The sequence below is a fragment of the Hibiscus syriacus genome, unplaced genomic scaffold (genome assembly GCF_006381635.1).
Source record: "Hibiscus syriacus cultivar Baekdansim isolate YM2019G1 unplaced genomic scaffold, ASM638163v2 tig00001644_pilon, whole genome shotgun sequence".
NCBI lineage: Eukaryota > Viridiplantae > Streptophyta > Magnoliopsida > Malvales > Malvaceae > Hibiscus > Hibiscus syriacus.
The window spans coordinates 6,317,916-6,343,185 of NW_024061878.1; the positions used below are offsets into that span (position 1 = coordinate 6,317,916).

Here is a 25,270-nt window from a genome sequence, read left to right on the forward strand (position 1 = left end):
TTTGACGTACTTAGCTTGATTGATGAAGATGCCATCTTTTTTTGCTTGATTTAGGAGTCCCAAGAAAAATGAGAGCTCCCCCATCATGCTCATCTCGAATCACTTTGCATTAGTTTAGAAAATTCTTGGCAAAGAACATCATTAGTAGAACCAAATATTATATCATCAACATAAATTTGAACTACTAATAAATCTTTACCTTTATGCTTTAAAAACATGTAGTGTCAACCTTCCCTTTGGAAAACCTTTCAATTAAAAAGTTTGACAATCTTTCATACCAAGCTCTAGAGCTTGTTTTAAACCATAAGCGCTTTTGTCAATTAAGAACATGATTTGGAAATTTTAAATCTTCAAAACCAGGTTGTTCCACATACACTTCTTCCTTTATAAAACCATTTAAAAATCACTTTAACATCCATTTGATATAATTTAAATTCATGAAAACATGCAAATGCTAACATTATAATTGCTTCCATCCTAGCTACGAGAGTATTTTATCATAGTCTATGCATCTTCTTGAGTATAGCCTTGAGCAACAAATCTAGCCTTGTTTCTCACTATATTACCATCTCATCATGTTTATTCCTAAATACCCATCTAGTACCTATAGATTTATTACTAGGCCTTCAACTAATGTCCATACTTTACTTCTCTCAAATTGATCTAACTTTCTTGCATAGCCATAATAATGTTCATCTTTTAATGCTTCTTTAATTCTTAGGCTCTATGCATGAATAAATGAACATAATTACAAATATTTCTAAGAGAAGATCGAGTTGTTACCCTTTGGATGGATCACCTATAATCTCACAATCCTTGACATATTGTACTCTCTTGGGTAAGATACTTCCATTTCTTCAATGTTGGATTCTCAGAGGATCATGAGTTACCTCATCTTTGTTTTTCCTTTGATGATGGTTCTCAACGTCATGTCAATTCATTTGTATTTATAATACCTACATCATCATTCAACAAGAATCCTTCTCGGAAGGGGATTATCATTGAAAACAACGTATAAACTCTTCTACAACTAAAGTTCTTTTATTAAATCGATAAGATTTAGAATTTAAGGAATACCCAAAAATTCCTTCATCACTTTTAGCATCAAATTTGCCAAGGTTGTCTTTATCGTTGTTTAAAACAAAAAATTTACATCCAAAAGGATGAAATAACTAATGTTAGGCATTTTATTTTTGAAAATTTCATATGGAGTTTTCTTTAAGATTGGCCTAATCATTACTCGATTTACATAACAAGCGGTATTTGTGGCTTCGCCCAAAAATTTTTGGCAATTGTTTTCACAAAAGCATGGTTCTAGCCATTTTCTAAAGTTCATTTTTCCTCTCAACAACTCCATTTTGTTGAGGGTTCTAGGTGCTGAAAATTATGGCTAATACCATTAGAATTACAAAAATCAGTAAATCCAAGATTTTCAAATTCAGTTCTATGATCACTCCTAATACTAGTTATAGAGTAACCTTTTTCGATTACTTTTGAAAACGTGATGATTTTTAATGCTTCATCTTTAGTACTTAAGAATAAAACCCAAGTATACTAGAATAGTCATCTACAAGACAAATGCACTGTTTTCCACCCAAGCTAGTAGTCTTAGTTGGCCCAAAAGATCTATATGAATCAATTTAATCTACTATTGATACATCATTAATTGGATTTAAAGAAATTCGCTTTTGTTTTCCTTTAGCACAAGCATCACAAATTTTATCATTATCAAATTTAAGCTTAGGCAACCCTCGAACTAAATCCTTGAATTAGCCGTTGCAAAACTCATACTAGCATGTCCTAGTCTCCTATGTCATAACCAACTATCATGCTCCTTAGCAACTAGACAAATTAGTCATATCAATAGAGTCTAAATGCACCATGTATGTTTCCTATTCTATGACCAACAAGCATAATCCGATTAGATGCAATGTCAATACTTTACAACCATTTCAAACATGACATTGAATCCTTTATCACATAATTGACTAATACTTAAGAGATTATCTTTAATCCATTCACATATAAAATTTTTAATTTGTATGGAAGAGATATTACCTATTATACCTATACCTTCGATGTGACCTTTTGAATTATTACCAAAAGTCACTTCTCCTCTATTTTTGGCGTTAAGCTCTATGAACCGCTTTTGTCTCCGGTCATGTCTTGAGCATCCACTATCAAGGTACCATGAGTTTGAATTTGTTTCCCGTGCCTTGTAGCAATGCTCCTTTTCCTACAAACATATATTAATTTCTAATTTTTGGTACCCAAATTCTTTTGGGTCCATATTCATTAGTTCTAAAATCCTAGTCCCCTTAGGTATCCATTTGTGTAGGATATCCTATTTATATTTAGTAGTAATGAGTCCTTTAGAACCCATTACTTCTAACGATTTTTCCATTAGAGGTTCTTCGGGACCTCTATGATTGTAGTTTTTAAAACTTTTTCTAACAAAGTTGATTTTGAATTTTCTCTCATTTTCAAAACGTTTGTTCCAACTTTATCAAAAGAAGCTTTAAGATCATCAATTTTCTTTTGATGATCATTTGACCTTTGAAAGTAAATTTTGCAAATCCGAATTTTTCTTTCAAACTTCTAGTTTGATTTGCAAATCTTTGATTTTACTTTCAAAATCATTGTTGTCTTGGATATGAGCTTATTTTCATTTTCAATTTTGAGACATCATTTTTATTTTAAAAAATTTCTCATAACCCGAAGCCAACCCATTAATTCCTCTAATAACTCATCATAAGATAAATCATCTAATTCAGATGAGTTAAAGGTTACCTTGAATCTTCCCTGAATGCCATCAAGCACAAGTTTGCTACTTCTTGTTCCTCTTCATCGAAACCCTCTTCATCGCTCTATGTAGCCACATGAGCCTTGTGCTTTTTCTTTGATTGACCCTTTCTTTTCAATTATGGGCAATCAATTTGACATGCCCCGCTTTTTGCATTCATAGCAAATGATAGGGTCCTTCTCTTTGGTTCATTTTTGAGACCTTCATTTCGTTTGAATTTTCTTCCTCGTAAGGTCTCATCATTTTTTGAACCGTTTGGAAAACAATGCCATTTCCTCGTCATCATCATCTTCATCTGAATCACTTTCATCTTTTTTGGATTTGAGCAACTCCAATGTTTTTCTTTTCCCTTCTCCTTTGGTGTCTCATCAATCTTATCGAGGCCCACCTCATCTTCAAGCATCATTTCATGAGTGAGGAGGGAACCAATTAGCTCTTCAAGAGTTAAGGATTTTAGGTTCTTAGCCTCGATGGTTGTCGTCTTCTTGGATTGCCACGATTTTGGAAGTGAGTAAACTAACTTCCTCACAAGCTTTTCGTTTGGAATGATCTCTCCATATGATTTGAGACCATTGACAATCGGTGAGAATCTATCGTCATAGCTTTGATATCTTCATTTGGTTTCATCCTGAATTTTCATAGATATGTGTTAGAACTAATTTTAGATTCTTTTACCTCGTCGGTGCCTTCATAGTGACTTGTAGTTTATCCCATATTTTTTGGCGGTTGTATAAGATGAAACTCTTCCATATTCTCTGGTCCAAGAGCACAAAATATGATACGGATTACTTTGGAGTTTGAGCTGGAACATTCTTGTCTCTCATTCACTCCACACTTGGATGAGTGAGAGGCTTGATATATCCGTCTTCTACAACATTCTATGCCCCCATGTCACTTGCTTGAATGAAATACATCATCCTTTCTTCCAATAGCATAGTTAGCTCCATTGAAGAAAGGAGGCTTGTTGACGGCATCGAATCGAGACCGGAGTCGACATTTGAAGTAAGGCCATTGATGACTTGATAATCGATGTAACTCTTCTCGAAAATATACCCCAATTCTTGAGAACACTCTTTCTCAAAGAGAAGATTACAAATTGCAAACTTACAAGGAAATCCTCACAAAGTAGGTTGTTTGCACAATTCTAGAACAAGAAAAGAACACTAAAAATGAATACAATTGAGACAAGTAGTGTTCTTGAAAGTAAAATGAATATGAATGAAAAATAGGCTTGAAATGCTCAAACTTGAGGTTTGATGCTTTCTCTTTGATTCTCTCTTGATTCTTGTTGATTGTTTTTTCTTGTTGTTGATCAATGGCTTCTAAGCTTGTTTAAATACACCTTCAAATGATTCTGAACGTTGGGGATGCTTAGTGGAGTCAATAGAGCCGTTAAGTGTGAAAACAATTAATTAAAGCAGTTGGGAGCGTCAGTGCATCGATGCATACCATGGTGCATCAGTTGTAAAATTCAAATATTTTTGACCGTTGGACCTTAGTGCGTCGTGCACTAAGAGTGCACGATGCTCAAGTGCATTCGATGTTTCAAAATAGTCAGAGATCGATGCATGCTGGTGCATCGATGCATCAAATGGTTCAATTTTAATTTAATTCATGTGCATATGCATGGATTGGTGCATCGGTGCATCACTTTGATAATTGATTTTAGACTTGATTTTGGTTCAAAATACTTTATGAAAATTGTTTCAAAAATAGTTAGTATAAAACACAATTTTACACATTTAGTAAGGTTTGAATTTGAACTTGAAGACTTGGAGTAATAATTTGATATTCGATTAATTAAATCGAATATACTTAGAAAATCATTTGTAAAATCTTAAAATTTATTTAAACTTAATTTGTTATATCGAAACACAAACGGTGCATCACTTTGATAAATTGATTTTAGGCTTGATTTTGGTTCAAAATACTTTATGAAATTGTTTCAAAAATAGTTTAAGTATAAAACACAATTTTACACATTTAGTAAGGTTTGAATTTGAACTTGAAAGACATGGAGTAATAATTTGATATTCGATTAATTAAATCGAATATACTTAGAAAATCATTTGTAAATCTTAAAATTTATTTAAACTTAATTTGTTATATCGAAACACAAAGTATTTTCAACAAAGTGACTATCCCAAAAGTTTATGCATTTATAATTAATATTATAACATTACATGAATCCATTGAGTTAATAAACAAAAATACAAGAATATGAGAGTGATTTAATAAAACTCTGTTTGTTTCACGTAAATATTTTCTCATTTTCCAGTGTTTGGTGGAGAAAAATTGGTTGATCATGTACAATATTTATCTGATCAATAGAATTTCCTTGTATTTTTTTAAAAAATGATTTAAGGTCTGATTTTCTGTAAGTCATTCTGAACTTTTCACTTCAAAGAATAAATACTTAAAATGATTTTATTTTATGTATTTAATATTAGTATAATATTTTAATATCATTTTAATCAAGCATTAATTATTAAAATTTTAAAATATATTATTATATAATAATATATGTTTTAATATTATATTATATGCTCAATTATATTATAATAATATATATATATTTTTATTTCATAATATAATAAATTATTGATAATGAATATATTATTTATATATTAATATTATATAGTAATCTAATAATATTTTAATAAAAATGTTTAAAATATATTAATTAATAATTTTTAAAAATAATATAATACTTTTACTTTAATAAAAAATATTTTTTTATTTAATGGAATATACTGATCTTAATATTTTATTTATAAATTATAAAATAATATTTTAATAATAAATAAATAATTATTCTAATATTTTAAAAATAATAATATTAAGTTTTTTAATAAATACTATTATTTATTTTTTATATTTTAATATTTATAATAAATAATTTCTAAAACTTTCATAAACTAGTAAAAAAATATTTATACAACATCTTTAAATAAGATAAAACATTTTTCAGAAATGTTTTTTTGTGTAATTTATTAAAAAAAATATTTAAAAAAATATTTTTGTGAAATAATGGATCCTTTTGTATTATAAACATCTATGAATCCATCAATGTGTCCCCATAGTTGATCCGATAGAAAGACGAACTCTCCGAGGTCCCAATAATTCGCCAAGAATAAGGTGACGTTTGTTCGCTGGAATGTTTATGAGAGAATTGAAATCTGTGAAACAATTGGAATCTGTCAGGAATTGGAATTCAATTCCATATCGTTTTGGTTGGCAGGAAATTAATTGGAATCCAATTCCATATTCTGCTTGGTTCGCAGACATGTCAGATGAATTTGATTTCAGTAATGTAAAATGACAAATTTGCTTAATTTTAGTTTGTTTTATAAATTACATGTAGCAATATATTATAAAAATTTAAAAAATATTAAATTTTAATTTTTTTGATTGATTATTCATTTCAATAAATTATAAAAATCATGCTAATAACATCATAAGTTAAAATCATCCCAATTAGGGATGATCATAGTCAGGTTGGGTCGGGTTTTTGGTCCACTCGTCCCGAGAACAAGGGAACCTCCATCCGAGACCCTACCTGACCAAATAAAGTCTCACCGACCCGACCCGAATATATGAATTAGAAACCCGACTAAACCAAAATAATAAAAAAATATTTTATTCAATAAAAACAGGGACTTAATTGAAAAAAATTATATAGAGGGGTTATTGTAATTATTCTTAAATATATAAGTAAATTATATATTTTTTGGGTTGGGTCGGGTAGGGTATTTTTCACCCTAAACCCGAACCGACCCGACCCGACCAAAATAAAATTTCACCCTACCCGAATATATGAATTAGAAACCCGACCCGACCTGAAATAATAAAAAAAATTATTTTTATCAATAAAAACAGTGACTTAATTGAAAAATTATATATATATATTTTTCGGTCAGGTCGGTATTTTTAACCCTAAACCTAAACTCGACCCGACCCGACCCGAATATCACACTTAAAAAACCTGACCGACCCACCAAAAAAGTTTGATCTGACCCGACCCAAATATATAAATTAAAAATCCAACCCACCCGAAATAATAAAAAAATATTTTTATTCAATATATGAATAAGTTACCAAATATTGATGAATGTAATATGATCAAATTTTAATTTCTATTAATTCCATCATAGAGTGAATTTCATTCACTTTCCTCATGATAAAAAGTTGAAGTCAGAGATTCTAATTTATTTTAAAAATTTGAATCAAACAAAAAAAAAAAACGATTGATTGAATTCCAATTTCCTCTAATTTATAGATTCCTGCTAACAACGCGGTTTAATTATCCAGATCAGTGGAATTATAAAACCATCTTCAACATCACTAAAGTCTTTCAACTTTTTCATTTTCTTGTTACGGTGAATGAAATCAGCCATGTTTCGGTATACAAAATTAATCAAACTCTCCACGGCAACAAATTCCAAAAGCCCCATCGCCAAATCCCTTCTACAAGCTTCTTTATCCCACTTCAGCACCGCCACCACGCCAGCCACGGCCCTTCATCGGCGGCTCAGCCATCAGGCCTCCGACCCACCAAGCCAGATGAAAACCGAGGGTGGTGGTGTTAGGACTGGATGGGCTGGTTGCAGGCTAATGAAAGGCTTGGACCCCAACCTGTACGACATCGTTGCGTGTCACCTAGGAACCACATGGTATTTACGCCGCTATTGGCTTCAACTTGCGTTGGGACTCTTGAGTTCAGGTCCGTGGCTGAACCCATTGCCAGGATTCAGCCCTCGATCTCATCAGCACCCGGATCTTATTTTTTCCTTGCTAATTCTACTGCCGTGGATACCGAAAACCATGAGGTATTTAAAATATAGTTGCCTTTATAGGATTGAGTAATTATTTCCCTTTTGTGAGAATTACAATCAAAGTATTGACTATTGGCATGACCCTACAATTAGCTTGATTGTTTCCATATTTGGCTTTGAGATTTGGGTAGTGAATTTTGTTAAATTTAGTGAAGATTGCTAGTTTGTACAGAATATGGTGGATCTTAGTTCTACATATAAAGAAATTGGTTGAGTTTACTCACCGGTAGCTTCCTTTAGTTGGTAAATTATTTTTTCTTGTTTTGTTTGATGGAAATGATCAGATAAGGGATTTAAATTGCGGATGTGGTTGCATTTTCGGTTGCGTTGCGTCGTGGACATAGTGGGGCTGTTGCGGTGATTGTGGGTATCGTAGTCATCCAATAATGGTTTCAAATGATACCGCAGCGCTACCGCTATATAGTGGATCACTATTTAAATCCCTGGAAATGATAATGCAGTATGGGACTAAGGAATTTTGGGTTTTGAGACTGAATCATGAAATGTTTTGTTTTGGGTATTAAAGGTACATTGTGAGACTGTTACTGATGGAACAAACACCGTGGACCCATGGAAGTTTAAGATTTCGTATGATAAGTTGGTAATTGCATCAGGAGCGCAGGCATCAACTTTTGGAATCCATGGTGTCAAAGAACATGCAATTTTTTTGCGTGAAGTTCACCATGCTCAGGAAATTCGGAGGAAGCTACTTCTGAACTTGATGCTATCTGATGTGCCGGGTAATACACCTCTTGTTATTTTTGCCTCCTTTTGTGGAAACTAATAACTTGACCATGATTATATGTTTTATGTATTGGTTTGGTGTGGAGACAGGGCTTCTTGAAGAAGAGAAACAGAGATTGCTGCATTGTGTTGTTGTCGGAGGTCCGACTGGGTTGAGTTTAGTGGTGAACTTAGTGATTTTATTAGGAAGGATGTTCATGAAAGATACACTCATGTAAAGACTATATCATGTCACACTGATTGAGGTTCGTTTTACTGCAATCTAAGTTATTCTGTTACGATCATTTATGTAGTTCTTTTGTCTTCTAATACCTTTGTTGAAGCCGGTCCTTTCTTTCCGAACTTTTCCTGGAAACTTGAAGGCCTACTCAAGATTCTTGTTATGCTCATGTCATGTCTTGTTTTAAGTTGTTTAATTGAGAGATTTTCAATTATATATTTTTCAGGCTAATGAGATACTGTCTAACTTTGATGACCGCCTCCGACGCTATGCAATTAAACAGTTAACAAAGGTGAGAGACGATTGATTGAAACAAAGATTATTTAATCTTTCCAACTCTATTCAAGGAGGTTTCTCTTTTCTCTTCTTTTTCATATTTCATCAAGTAGTTTTTCTCAGTCAGGAGTTCGTCTGGTTCGTGGGATTGTGAAGGATGTTAAACCTGAAATCTTGTCCTTTCTGATGGTTCCGAGGTTCCCTATGGATTGTTAGTATGGTCCACAGGTGTTGGCCCTTCTCCTTTCGTAAACTCTATAGGCCTTCCAAATCTCCTGGTGGACGGTAAGACGAAATCCAAGTGACTTTGTTCGTTTTTTTCTTGATGAAAATGAAAACCGGCATAATAGGTTTCCATTTCGTTAACAGGATTGGTATTGATGAGTGGCTTCGAGTTCCTACAGTGCAGGATTGTTTCGATCGGTGACTGCAGTGGGTTTCTGGAAAGTACTGGTAAGCCAGTCCTTCCAGCTTTAGCACAGGTGAGCTAGGAATAGTCCCCAACCTTTTCTTAGCCTTCCTTCAAGTCTGTTGTTCTTGTAAAGTTCAAAATATCATTCAGTTCCGGTGGAAATCGGACTCGGTTATCCCAAGGAGTTACTTCCTGTGTGTTGCTACATGATTCCGCTGCATAGGCTTAATTATATAGTCTCAATGGTGTTTTATTCAAACTACGCTTTCCATCCAAAATCCGGGTACAAAACTAGGTCGTGTATCCCATTGAATGCCGAGTGCTATGATGAACTTTCTGAAGTTAATAAATAGTTCTCTTTATGTGCATGGAGATTTGTGTATACCTTTTGTTGCTTCGAGTGCCAATGTTTCTATCTTGCTCAGGTTGCCGAGCGACAAGAAAGTATCTAGCGAACCTATTGAATAAAATCTGTAAAGACGGTGGAGGACGTGCCAACGGTGCTAAGGACATGATATGGGGGATCCGTTCGAGTACAAGCATCTTGGGAGCATGGCAACTATTGGCAGATTCAAGGCTCTTGTTGATCTAAGACAGAGCAAGGTGATTTCCCCCCACCCACCCCACATTTGAGCTATTAATTTGGATGACTTATGACTTTGAAACATCCATGACCCTTTTATAGGAAGCAAAAGGGATATCTCTAGCCGGATTCACGAGCTGGTTTATATGGCGCTCGGCGTATCTAACACGAGTTGTCAGCTGGAGAAACAGATTCTATGTTGCTATTAACTGGTTCACGACATTCGTTTTTGGCCGAGACATAAGCAGAATATGAATTCACAGACAGGTACCATTTTAGTATTAAGAGCCAAAAGCTCACTGTTCTTTTCATCCGTTGTATACTAATCTGTACCCCCCACCCTTTTTTTTAAAGGGACAATCATATTATGGGAGAGGCGACAATGGTTATCAAGTTCTGATCAGCGTCTATGCATTTGTATAGTTAATCAGGTTAGCAGCTTGGGGCTATTTCATTTGAGATATATTTTTACCAAGTTAAAAGATAATATATCACATTATGAACATTTGAGAATAAATAATATTATTTGGCTGGCGAGTGCTGAGATGGTCAAATGTTATGAAATTACAGTTTTTGTTTTATAGTTTTTCGTTTATGTTGCGGTTTTATTCTATAAATAAAGAAGGGGTAAATATGTATTTAGTCCTCTAACTATTTGTTATTTTCATGGTTCCGTTTTGATTACCCAATATTTTTTGAATAATATATAAACTTATGTATACATGAGCCTTCTCTAAACCCCCATTTCAATCCCTAAACTCACACCGACCGTCGCCTTTTGTCGTCGACGAAGATCCACCCGACCTCACATTTCCTTCGGTGACCAAAACCCCCATGAAATCGTGACCGATCGATGATGAATCAACTTTTATACCCCATGAACCCTAGGATGAAAATCGCGATCTCACATGTTTCAACGACCGATCGACGTCAATCGGTCACAATTTCATAGGGGTTTAGTCATCGGGGGCAGAGGAGGTTGGGTGGAATTTCGTCGACGGCAAAAGGTGTAGTCGGCATAGGTTTAGAGGTTGAAATGAATGTTTTTCAAAGTTTTGGGTTTAGGGTGGCATTTTTAATGGGTTAACATCAAACTTAACGGTCCGTCACGGTTTGACCCATTTTGAATAACAAAATGAAACGTTAGGCGCTAACTGAAACGAAATAAACGTTAGGTACTACACTGAAAAAAAAATCACAGGTTGGATACTTTTTGTATACTCAAGCCTTTAGAGAAAGATGGAATAGTTGTATCCTCTTCGATGTCGGCTGGAAGGGCAATATATTCACTTGGCTCGTACCGACCATGGACGTACCATTCTTCAGGAAAGGCTGGATAGAGCACTCATAAACATTATGATCAATCATTTCCCAACGCTTCAAAATATAAATCTCGATAGATTACTCGGATCATATCTGATAATGATCGTTACAAATCTGGAGTATCACATGGTCAAAAGCAAAAGACCCTTCATGTTTGAAGCTTTTTGGCTCACCTACATGATTTCAAGTCGGTTTTTTAAAACAACTTGGTCAAGAAAATATTCTTTAGCTGACGCAGCGAATGAAGCTAGGGAAATCATTAAGAGTTGGAAAGACAACGCTTTCGACAACATCTTCAAACAGAAAATAATCCTGCTGAAACGTTTTAAAGGAATACAAGACTCTCCAAAGAGATTAAGAATCTTGAAAACCAGTATGATAGCTTCATGCCTCACTCTAATACCCCAAATTTTGGTTAGTGACTAAAATATAAGTTTTCAAAGTTAGTGTCAAAGTATAAATTCTGTTAAAGTTCAAGGATAAAAAATGCAATTTTAAAAATTTATATATTTTGTCCCGTGAATGAATAGTTTTTCCTGAAATTAAAGTTTTCATATAATCAGAATTTTGATTCGAGATTTGTATTAAATGCTATAAAGCAATTAAGTCCGATAAGAAATTGAATAATCATATTGAATCGAAATGTCACCAAATTTGAAGGATGATAGATAAAGGTTGGAATATCATTTCCATATTTTAGAACAAGGAAATTTATCACGGATCAATTGATGTAATTTTCTCCATTTAGTTGAAATTAGGAAAATTTATTGACTAAATTGCAATTTTCAAAAATTGCATAACCAAAGTAGAAAGTCAACTTCAACTTAGTGCATCTTTGACTATGAAATTTTTTAATGGAATATATTTCAAAAGAAATGGTAATTATCATGATTCATTAATGGCAAATTTTGAAATTTCTAATTAATTGAATTTTAAATCCAATTAAATTTGTAAAACCCACGGTTGATGCGTGACCCGATCCGATCAGGGTGTCACATTAGGGCCACCGGAGCGACTCACTGTAAAATCTCGTAAAAATTAAAATTTTTGTTTAAACATTTAAAATCATAAAATAATTTATAAATACAAAAATAAATTTTATCAATATTAAGAAATAAACAGATTTCAGACTCGTATATAAAATAAAATACAACCTACATGCCCCCTAATCATATGCACGTACTCTGCAAGCAAAGCTGGTGGAACTCCTTTACTGAAGTCGATAGCTGCACTGGTTTGAATCCTTTTAACCTGAAATGGTGAGTCAAAGAGTGAGCTTTGGGAAGTTTAATAATACAAAATTACCATATGATGCTGAAGAACATACAGATAAATGTAGAACAATAAATTTTCCTTGTTGAATCAGACGTATACATGTTTTCGGTATAAGCTGGGGTTCCAATAGTAGTTCATCGAGTAAAAGCCATGAAGATCTCATTTCATAGGAAACATTCAGAGTACCATTTTTCAGGAGATTGGGATAGGGTGTCTAGTATGTTCCAACCAAAACCAGTGAAAATTATAGATCTTTTTAAAACAGTAATAATTTAAAACATATTTTTAAAAACCATATTAGAACCCTCCAACCGAACACCGTTAGTAGTTCCCCAGAACTGCATCCATAAGGCTTACCCTAAGCACACAACAAAGGGAGCCACCCTAAGGGAATACCTTAGGGCCCGAAGCCTACCCAAGAAGGTTACTCAGGGCCACAAGGCCTACCCAAAAAGATCTCGAGGCCGCAGGGCCTACCCAAGAAAGATCTCGGGCCTGGAGCCTACCAAGGTCACTTTAGGTCGTAAGTTTACCAGCTGATCAGGGTTGAACCTCAATACTCCATAATTTACCCATATAAAATCTAGTAGAAATCAGTTTTAACAATAACCGTAATATTGGATCGTGATCCAGTAAAATCTCGTAAATGTGACACTGAAATAAACCATATAATTTCCCTCCACCCATACACATATTAGTCCCATGATTAACCCAGGAGTGCCTTGGGGCCTGAAAGCCTACCCAGAAAGTTTCTCGGGCCTTAGAGTCTACCCAAGGGTCCTTAGGTCGTAAGAATTTAACATCTTGATCAGCTCCATGATCCATAAATCAGGAACAATCATATTTTTTCCAGTGAAAATTGTAATCAGAGAACACATACCATATAGTCATGGTTCATAAGCCAGTAACTCAATAATTTCGGTGAAACATATTTCAAACATATAAGACATTCATATAGTACTTGGGGAACACAATATAGGATCCAAGTATTTTTTAGAGGCAGTTGGTAGCTGTCAGGAATGGAAAACATGAAGCTTATGTAATTTGATCGGATTCTAAGGTCGAGGTCCTATAAAAAAGGATCAATTACTAACGGATCTAATCAAACATTAAAAGTTGATACTTTAGGATCCCCTTTTTATTTAGGTGCATTCAGGAAGGTGTTTGGGAACCATTACATAAGAATAATTCTAGTTTCAGATTTACTGAGAGCGATTTCATTACTCAAACAATTCGGGGTATTCAAGATTATGCATTGAATTTTCAGGATTTTGAGTCCAATTGAACCAACGATCCCAACACTGTAATACTTGTCAATCATTCAGACTATGATACTTCATTATTATTCACTTCTTATTACAGACTGCACCAGTTGATCTGATCAATATCATAATCATCCTTGATAAGTTCTTGAGGAGACGAATAGGTAGTCTAGTGGTATTTATTTCTTTTCTGTAATGCAACAATGTCAATAAATGTCGACATGCTTGATCCGGGTTTAAAACCCTTGAGGGCGGTACAACATATAAGTTCATCAGCGTTTCCCGACTTGTCTGAGTCATTCACTTAATTCTAGGTCTTTTAAGGCACTTAGGTCATTTAGTAGTCAAGTCTATTCCGATCACTTGAGAATTTCCGTAGTAATTCAATCATTTTCGAAATTTGGATACATACAGTTCTTCCATTCCATTCAATTTGGTTAAATAATTTAGGCATTTCATGAAATTCAGACGTATAAAGTACCTTCGTTAATTCAGTCTTCGGGTGTTATCTCAGAAAATAAAAAATTCTAGGTCATTTGGTAAACGAGGTTGATTTATTCATTTCAGAGCTAGAGGGTATTTAGTTATTCCAGTGTTTAGACGTTATTTGGGTTATTTTACACTTCAGGTGCATTCCAATATAGATCCAAAATTTAAATCGATGATTCCAAGGTTCAAGTGGATCAAGATATGAGTTCTCAAGTCGCCTCTATTATCATAGCCATCCATTTTTTTACACTTTAAGTGTATCATCGTCATTTCATTCAAATCTGTCAATGACATTACTTCTGATATATTAGGCTTCAAGTATTCTAGATCCTTTAAAGTCAGGGTATTTGTTCCTTTGATCGTTGGAGGTTGCTATAGTTATTTCATTGCTCAATGACATTTTGGTAATTCTTTTCAATTCAAACATATGCAATATTTCTGATAATTGGTCAAATATGCCTTTTCTGGGTTATTTTTCACCATCCGAGGAAGTCTTGTTATTTTACTGTACAAGGGCATTTTCATAATTTTACCCCATAGGGTATTTTTGGTAATTTCTTATCCAAATAATCCTGATATTTAACCTTTAATCCAATTTTCGTATAAGACCGATGATAGTTAAATACATCTAATGGACCAATCATTCCATTCACGCATTTACCATATATCCACGAGTTCCAAAAAACATAATTTTTGTGCCATATCGATCAACCATTTAAACCTCATTCGATCACCCTCAAACTTTAATTCAATGTCCAATAATTCTTTAGATACATAACAAATAATTTTATGTCAGAAACTAAACTTAATTGAGAAACCATATTGAATTCGAAGGTAAATCACTAAAAAATAGCTTATCAGGTGCGAATTTGACAAAATGAACTTCAGATTTAGACTCAGGATGTCAAAAAACATAAAATAAGACATTTTTCGAAAAAAATTAACTTTTTGGTCAAAGTCAACAAGTTAACTTGGACGAGTTGACTCAGTCTGGGTTGACTCGGCCGGGTCAAACTGACCCGATTCGACTAGGTTAGTCGGTTCGGGCCGGTCCAGACCAACTGGATCGGTTCTTGAAGAAACCAAAACTGGGAATGAGCCCTACGCACGTTATCGGCGCGTGCGGTGGCGATGGAGGTCGGGGCGGTCGACCGATTCTTTCTTGATCACCCACTTTCCAAAAATAACACAAGAATCAATCCAAAACCAGCTAAACCATATAGAGAAATTAAACGAAATTGACCAGAAGCTTACCTAGACGGTTGGCGGTGGAGGCAACGACGAGGGACAACAAACCCGACTGGGTTTTGTTCCCCTATCAACTGCGCTCCTATTGTGGGTGGCATTGTTGAACACCACCGGCTTATCGACAATGAAACTCAAAAACAATATTTTGGCAGCATGCACCTTCGACGAGCCTTCAAACAAACCTCCATGACAATTAGTTGGGCGAAACGATAAACGACTAGACTGATTTTGATCTTAAGGTCACCACGATGTTGATGGTTTCAATGGTGCATGACACAATGGTCAGATGAATCAGATCGGCGGTGGGCGACGGAGGTGTAAAAAAATTGGTTTATAGAATTTTGGGTTTTGTTTCTAACTGGAGAAGACAATCGGGGGGTTTATTTTCACTGCGCATTAAAAATGGGAAAATTCGGGTTCAATCGCAAACTTTTAAAAATTTACAAATTGGTTATTAATTTCTCCCTTGCTACGACTTCAATTCAATACTTTAAACTAATAAAAACTAGCCCCTAATTGGGGTGTGACAAAACTGGTTTAAATCTATGTGAATTTTGAAAAATTACTAGAAAAATCAAGACCTATTCATCTCCCTCAAGTTTGGCTGAAACTCCACAGCTAGCAAAGGTGATAATTTTGTTTTGATTTTTAAAGCTACATGATTGATTTTTGGATTAGCTATTAGATAGAGAATTAATCCTCTTGAAATTCTCTATCGTTTGGTATAAAAATTACATGGAAATCATGCTTAGATGTTGAGTTTAATAAAGTGGGTAGTTGAAGAACATGTTTGATTTTGAAGATTTGATGGAAAATTCTTATGTTATTGATGTTTTAGATTAATTCTAAACCATGAATGATGACTAAATCAAGTGTAAGGGCTTATATGAAATTCTACCATATTAGGGTTCATTGAGGATTGGTTGAATTTTGATTGAATTCGATGTTAGGATGATTGGAATAACATGAATTTAATGTTAGGAGGTTGAATTCTTACTTGAATTTGGATGAAAAGTTTATCCTAGTGTATTGTTGATATTCGACCATAGGGAAAATAATAAGGGGAAAATGTTGAAAATTTTCCTATGGTCTAGAATTGATATTAGATGTATTCTATGTGCTTTGGAGACTGAATTGGATCAATTTGGAACCTTGAGATAGAAAAAAATGATCATTTTGCAAGTTTTGGGAATTATGAGACAATGATGAGAAATTATGCAATTATGGGTATTCAATGTTGAATTTAATTATTGAAGGCTGAAATTTTAAGTTAGAATGTTTATTTGGGACCAAAGTGATAATTTGGTGAAACTCCATAATAGAATTTGAATGGTCATGGAATTTAGGGACTCGAATGTAAGTTTGTAAATGTGATGGTACTATCTGTGTATGAAATTACAATGCTGGAAATTATTACTTGAATGCTAATTTTCAAGTTTAAGTACTTGTTTGGGATCAATTTGTAAGATGACACTACAAGAAAATATACCTTTAATGACACACGAACGATGACACACGCTAATTTATGACTTGCAAAACACGTGTGTCATAAAAAAAGTCATGTTTTTTAAAATCTGAACGATTTATGACTTACAATAATGTGTGTCATATTTAATAGTCATAATCCAAAAAATTTAGCAAACACACGGAGTACACTTTTCATTGTGTATCATCTCTCAAAGTCGTCTTTTAATTTCTCCATAATTTTCATCACGTACACATGTTTTCCCGCTTCTAAAATTCGTCTTTTAATTTCCCCCCATAATTTTATCTTTGATTACAACGCATATAAAGGGATTAGTCAAAATTCAAGGGTTTCCACATGTATTCCTCGTTCTCTATTCCACCATTCAATTTGAGTTTCTGGTTTTACGAATTTGTATGCTAAACTCTTTCTCTGTTGCAACGGGAGAAACAATGTGTGTTTCTAGTGATCTCACGTGAATTAAACCCTTCCTCGTTCACCATTCACTCACGCATGCGTTTTTTTTATTTTGCTTTGGCATTCAGTTTCAGCGGTCAAAACCCTAATTACTTCTTCGCTTTCTTAATTTCACATCTCGCATTATTTACAGGGTGTGCGCTTTCATCGCATTATCTGAGGTTTTATGATACAAGGTGGGGATATTTCAGCTGGTGACAGAATAAGGGGAGAATCCATTTATGGCCTGAAATTTGAATATGAAAACTTTGAGTTAAAACATGAAAGAAAAGGAATGTTATCCATGGATAATATGGGGCCTAACACCAATGGGTCTCAATTCTTCATTACAACTACTCGAACATCTCATCTCGATGGGAAACATGTGGTTTTTGGGAAGGTTTTAAAAGGAATGGGTGTTTTTCCATCTATCGAGCATGTTGCTACTGAGGATGGTGATTACCCCACTCAAGATGTTATAATTGAAGATTGTGGAGAAATTCCCGAGGGGGCAGATGACGGAGTATCTAATTTTTTAAGGATGGTGATATTTATCCCGACTGGCCAGCTGACATTGACAAAAAAAAAATGAATGACATTACTTGGTGGATGGTGGCAGTTGACTCTATCAAAGCTTTTGGAAATGAGCAATACGAGGTATTTCATATAATTTGCTTCATTTCCCATTTTTTGTATATTACACATTTTACATTATTATGAATGAGTTTGCATTCTACTCTCTGTGTTATGGCTGCATAACAATGGCACATTTTCTACCATACATTAGACTGTCGAGTACCGATAGCTTTAGTACTTTTCTTTGGAATTTGATTTACTGCTACAGTGTTAGTAGATATTCCTATTTGTTCCCTCTTACAGAAACAAGACTATAAGATTGCTCTTAGGAAATATTGGAAGGCTTTGCTCTATTTGGATGTCTGCTGGGACCTGGAGGCCATTGATCAAGGTGCATAATTTAGTTGCTTGATGATCGTGATTTTATTGCCATTAATCCTCTAGTTATTCTGCTGACCTTTTTGTTTCCTTTCTAATTTTTCATCACACAGAGAAGAGCTCATCTTTGCGGAAGACAAAGTCTCAGATATTTACAAATTGTTCTGTGAGATTTTTTATTTCCTTGAAATTATTAGATCATCAATAAGTCAAAGGTTTAGGCATCTAGCATGGCAAGATCATTCCAATATTTCTCTCATTTTCAGTTCTTCATTCATTGAGTAAAACATGTTATGATAGGGAGTTCCTCTATGTTAGTATCTGTAATCACTTATATTCCTTTTCCGGTTATTGATGTTTGTTCTTTTCATATTACTGCTGTCTGTGTTATCTTCTTTAGGTCTGCAAGTTGAAACTGGGTGATCTAAAAGGATCGTTTTTGGATACTGACTTTGCAATTCGTGATGGAGAAGATAATGTGAAAACTTTCTTTCGCCAAGGCCAGGTCAGTGCTTAGTATTTGTACACATTCAAAACCATGTTTATTGCTTCTTTGGCACCGCGTACTTTGCCTGGTTTGTTCTCTTTTCCATTTCTTTTCGCTGGTCATGTTTCTAATTTAGTTTGTATCTTTGCTTTTTTACTGACTAGTGTCGGTGCTTTTTCAAGCATAACTAATATTGTCGTTTCTTATTTTGCTAATTGATTTGAGGGAAAAACCTTGTGTGTTTATAACAAAATAAACTGCATACTCTTGTTTTAACTGGAATGCATGTTGTTTAAACTATTAAATAATTATTTTTACTTTTATTAGGGATTTTTTTACTTCAATTTCTTTTGTATTTAACTGATGTCAGGCACACATGACACTAAATGAAATTGATGTTGCAGTTGAGAGCTTTAAAAAGGCATCGCAATTAGAGCCTAATGATGGTTTGTAAAATCTTGTCTCAAGTAAAACAACTGTGAACTCTTACCATGCCCCCTCCTTCCCTCTTCCATTTTCTTTCTCTGTTTTATTATTTTGAGGTTTAGAATAACTTGCTAAGTTTTCGTTTTTGATTAATGGAGTGCCATGTTGTGTCACCTGGTAAAGTTGCATACGATTGTAACCTAGGTACGAAACTTGATGTTATATCACTTAATTAGTTTTTGCTATAATTCTTACTTCTACTTCATCAATGCCCTTCAATTATATACTTTTGAGTAGATTCGGGATGACCTTCATCTTATATCATGTTTTCTTCTACTCATGTGGAATAAAGAAAGAGCTTGCAGCTCCAAGGAAGAAGGTTGACATCAATCTATTCTTTCTCTGAATAAATATTTAATGCTTTCCACCTCGCACTTCCAGTTGATTTCACCTGTGAAGGTAATTGAGTTTGAAACACTGCTGCAGGTTGCCGATAGACGAGACCAGGAGAAAAGGGCATACTCTAGAATGTTTCAGTAGATCTTTAGCCAACTTCATGGTACATCAACAACCTTTCTATTTATTACTGCATACTCTAGAATCTGAGGGATCACACAAATCAAGACCGTCCATTACTGATCTGCCAACTGATTCTAACAAAGTAAGCATCCTTATGTTTTGGTAACTTGTATTAATGCTGAAACTTATTGATTTGTTTAAGCCACTAGGTTCTATAGAGGCTTTGGATCTTTATATTTCTAATGCATAAGCTCTTTCTGGAACCCACTTGCAGGCATCAAAATTGCCAGACCAAAAACCTGGAACCCACTTAAGGAGAACATCTTCTTTCGACAGAATGGAAGACGCTGTTGCAGAGTCCATAGCTACTGAACTTCTCATGCAAGCTCAATCTTCGAAAACGGACCTACTTGAAGACACACGATCTGCTAAAGCTGGTCAACCCATTGAAGAGAAAATGCCTAGGCCTCCGAAACTGATTGAATTTCACAGTATCAAGTTAAGTCGGGTAGTTCAACTAATTTAATTGGTTGTCTCATGTTTTGTATTGCCATTATTTGGTTTCTATTGTCTTACATTTCTATTGTTCTATATTAGGACTATTGTTGAATTCATTTAAGGAGATTTGTAACTTTTAGGGTTTGTTTATTAACTTATAATAATGGTTATATGTTCTTTCTTAATGACATATTTTCTTTGTTTTCTTTGACTAATCGTTTATTATAAACTGTTTGTAGTGTGAATATATTGTATACAAATGGATTGCTTATATATAATATGATATATATATTTAGTATTATGAGGCATTAAATGTGATTTAGTTTGATTATTTGTCAATCACAATATATATATAATTTATGAAATACAATCACGACACACGAATGTAAGTCATACAAATGTGTGTCATCTTCATTTATGACGGGAGCTTCAATGACACGCAATGTAAGTCATACATGCGTGTCATAAATTTATGACACACAAATGTATGTCATCTTCATTTATGACGAGGGCTTCAATGACGCGCAATGAGCGTCATAAATGCGTGTCATAGATTTATGACACAAAATTGTGCGTCATCAAAAATTCATGTCGGTGGCTTCAATGACAGGCATTTGTGTGTCATCCGCACCCATAGATGACGCGCAATGCGCGTCATTAAAGGGTTTTTTTTCTACTATTGTGGTAAAGTTGGTGGTTGAATTCGAATGATAATAGGAATTAAGGATGAAATTGAAAGTTTTCAATTGTTAAAGTATTGGATTGAGTATATTATTTAATTGCTGAAATTTTTAATGTTTGGTTTGGATTAAGTAAAATGGTGAAGGATCGTTTTAAATTAAATGGAAATTCGATGTGAATTCTAAAGTGTAACACCCAACCCGTACCCGACCCGAATACAAGTCTGAAGTGTCACATTGACTTTTCAAACTTTGACACTTAAAGAAAAATAGGGAAATTTTAAACTTTCATTAAAACAAAATACGTTAATTTACATAAAAAAGACCACAAAATACAAAATTGATCAGAGCATTCATAATTAACAACTTATTACATGCTAACACTCTATACATAACCAAAATACCTACTTTGTCAATTACTTCTAATATGATCTTTTAGTAGTGATGTTGTCCTTGCCACTTCTATTACTGCTCTTCTTGTTTCTTGGTACCTATGTGTAAATCACTTACACGCTAAGTCATAGACTTAGTGAGGCAATAAATGAACATGTAACAATAGATTCATGAATATGCATTCTTACCATTTGATCATGACATTTCAATATGCATGTATATATTTCACTATAACATATATAATCATCTCATGCACATATGAAACTTACCTTCTTGTATCACTTTCACCTTAATTTATCTTTCAATTGCCCATGTACTTTATTGAGAACAGAGGTACGTGAGTACATTGAGGTTGTGCACTAATGCTATCACCACAGCTCGATAAATTCCCACTAGGGGCAATGAATATTTGTCCCGAAGGACCACTACGTCCCAAAGGACCACTGGATATGTCCCGAAAGACCTCTGGATATGTCCCCAAGGACCACTGTAACCCTCGACTCTTGGCATGCTAACTATAACCTACAGCTCTCATATCATATAACATGGGCTCAAATATGAATACATTTCTCATTTCATATCTCTTTCATCACTTTTCATATAAACACATATAATCATTTCCATTATTCCACAAACATGGATTGTTTCTCTTGTAATGGCATTTGTTAACATAATACCATATTAAAGCATAATAAATTATGCATGATACCACTATAACAATAATATATGTATGCATGTACATGAGTATAAAATCATGAATGCAACTATCAGAGATAGACTCATCACAAGTCTTATCTCTATACACTTTAACTATAAAATGCACTTACCTTAGCCTTGCTTGTTTTTACTCGATCCTAATCCTTCGTTTGTTCCAGAACGAAATTACGTTCTATATCTACATAGTAATACATTGGTACATATCAATATACTAATTGATATATTCTAAACTATCACTCCTTAGGCTAAAAGAAAGCTATTTTCATCTTTTAATGAAGGTATGCATCGATGCATCCCTTGACGGGTGCATCGATGCACTATCTATGCATCGGTACATAAATCCCATTCGATGTTTGTATTTTAAACAGGTGCATTGATACACTGATGACATTCGATGTTTTTATTTTAAAGGAGTGCATCGATACACTTCATATGCATCGATACACCTTGAATAATTTCTGGGATTTTACCCTTGATGCATCGGTACACATTGAATGTGCATCGATGCACATAGCCCAGAAATGTTATTTTAACACAAAAATCTCTTCATAATCTTCTCAACGCTTTATATTTGCCCTCTTTTTGTATCCTTAACTTGCATACACCTACTTAAACTAATTAATACTCATTCAATACCTCTTAAACTTAAAAATATAATCCTCCACATAGATTTCAAGAATCTCTCTCAATTTTCAATATGTTCTAAATCTAATTTTAATACTTCGTATGTCTTAATTAAGTCGATGACAAGTCAAATCCAACCTCCGATTTCAAATATGAACTCTATTTCAAAATTTCATTCAAGAACTCCTAATCTTTAATTCTTCCTACACCCTTCATCTTGTTGTTTTAAAGCAAATTAAGCTTTCCTTAAGCTTAATTAGCATCTAAAGAGCAAAACCAAACTTAAATTTCAGCAAACAATTAGCTCATAAGAAATCTCACCTTTGTTTTGACCTCTTCACGTGTGGAGAAAGAAGAGAAGAAGAGAACTCTGGAACCTTGTGTTTTGCTTCCTTCTTTCCATGTGTAGCTAATATATATATATATATATATATATATATTATATATATATATAATCTATATATATATATATATGTATCCCTTCTTAATTATTTCCTTGCAAATGACCATTTTATCCTTCAATTCCAAATTCCTTGCAATTTAACCCTATACCAAATTACAATACTATTCAATTATTCTACTTTAATTACCAAATTCTGAAGTTTTACAATTTAGTCACTAACTCGGTATTGAGGCTGTTACATAAAGAGAATTCATAAATGGTGACTTAAATGCAAATTTTATCAAAGTTAAAGGATTGATGATGAAAATAAATATTTATGGAATTGAATAGCTATTTTGGAAAGGTTGAAGTTATAATGAATTTTTGACTTGGTTTATATCCATTTAGCATCGATAATGATATGATCACGGTTATGTGACCCAAGTCATATATATGTTTGCTCGATAGTGATTCTAGTAAGAAACTCCGCAGTGCTTGTGAATGACTTCTAAAATTGCACAATCAATATAATAAGTAGAAAATAAATATATAGAGAATAAAAAATGAAAGGGGTAGGATATGTTAAAGTGGTAAGTAGATGATGGGAAGTGTGATGGTTGTAGAGGTTTAATGGATGTAATGAAATTGGTGACGAGACGTTCCTTTTTTTAGGACAAAAAATGGTAGAAAAGCTTTGAACAATTGAAGTTTGTTCTAACCCAAGCACCAATTTTAACTCAGCCGGAATCTGGGAAATAATCCATAGTGTATAGTGACGCCTCCTTGAATGGTCTTGGGTGTAAGCTTATGTAAGAAGGAAAAGTGGTAGCTTATGCTTCCCGTCAACTCAAGTCACACGAGTGTAATTACCCTACCCACGACTTGGAACTAGCAGCGGTAGTGTTTGCGCTTAAGATTTGGAGACATTATTTATTTGGGGAGAAATGTTATATCTTCACGGATCATAAAAGTATCAAGTACATGCTTACCTAAAAAGAATTAAATTTAATGCATCATAGGTAGGTAGAACTGTTAAAGGATTATAATTATGTGATTGACTATCACCTAGGGAAAACAAATGTAGTGGCAGATGAGCTAAGTAGAAAGTCGATGATGGACTTGAGGGCATTGTTAGCACGGTTGAGGTTGTTTGAGCATGGAAATTTGTTGGTGAAACTTCGAGTAGAGCCTGAGCTAGTGGGAGAAGTTAAGAGGTTACAAGGTTCAAAAAATCGTTTGAGGGCCAGGGTGGAACAAGTTCTCCGAGGCAAGGCTCTAGGATTTGATCTAAGAGATGGAGATGTATTGTACTTTAGAGGTCGATTATATGTCCATACGGCCGAACCTTTGAGCAGTAAGATTCTTCATGAAGCTCATTGCAATCTACTCTCGGTTCACTCGGGGAGTAATGAGATGTACCAAGAGCTTCAACTGTTATATTTTTGGTTGGGTATGAAAAGGGAACTGTCTGATTTTGTGGCTAAATGCTTGGTGTGTCAACAAGTTAAGGTGAAACACCATGTTTCTTCAAGGTTGCTTCAACCGATTTAGATTTCTCAGTGGAAATGGGAGAGATTGATTCTCAACTTTGTAACGGGATACATATGTTGAGACAAAGACATGACAGAGTATGGGTTGTTGTAGATCGGTTAACCAAGTCAGCTTATTTTCTCCCAGTGCGGATGGATTTCACTATAGAGAGGCTAGCACAGTTGTATATCCGTGAAATAGTAAGGTTGCATAGAGTTTCAGTTTCGATTATATCTGATAGGGATCTTTGATTCACTTCTCGATTTTGGAATGTTATTCACCAATCCTTAGGCACCAAGCTACATTATAGACATCTTTTCAACCTCAGACCAACGGCTAATCAAAGCGTGTCATCCAAGTTCTTGAGGACATGCTTAGGTGTATAATTATGGACTTTGAGGGTAGCTGGGAGGACCACCTACCGCTAGTGGAATTTGCATACAACAACAACTACCAGTCTAGCATCCAAAGGGCATCGTACGAGGCTTTGTATTGAAGCAAGTGTAAGACTCCCCTATGTTGGTCTGAACTTAGTGAAGGGAAATTAGTGAGTCATGACTTGATTAGAGAAATAAAAGAGAAAGTTAGATTAATTCAGGTTTGGCTAAAGAAAGCGTCCGACAGATAGAGATCATATGTGAACTTAAAGCGTAAGGACATCGAGTTTCT

At 34.3% G+C, this 25,270-nt stretch overlaps 1 protein-coding gene and 2 pseudogenes across 1 annotated transcript; all 3 read left to right on the forward strand.

The window, feature by feature from the left end:
• Nucleotides 1-7,119: 7,119 nt before the first annotated feature.
• Nucleotides 7,120-10,452, forward strand: LOC120129668 (annotated as a pseudogene).
• Nucleotides 10,453-17,539: 7,087 nt separating this feature from the next.
• On the forward strand, nt 17,540-19,798 carry LOC120128514 (annotated as a pseudogene).
• Nucleotides 19,799-24,184: 4,386 nt separating this feature from the next.
• On the forward strand, nt 24,185-24,852 carry LOC120128523. The gene is made up of 2 exons (XM_039146200.1): nt 24,185-24,562; nt 24,604-24,852. Exons 1-2 carry the CDS (start codon nt 24,185-24,187, stop codon nt 24,850-24,852), a joined length of 627 nt encoding a protein of 208 aa, XP_039002131.1.
• Nucleotides 24,853-25,270: the final 418 nt, after the last annotated feature.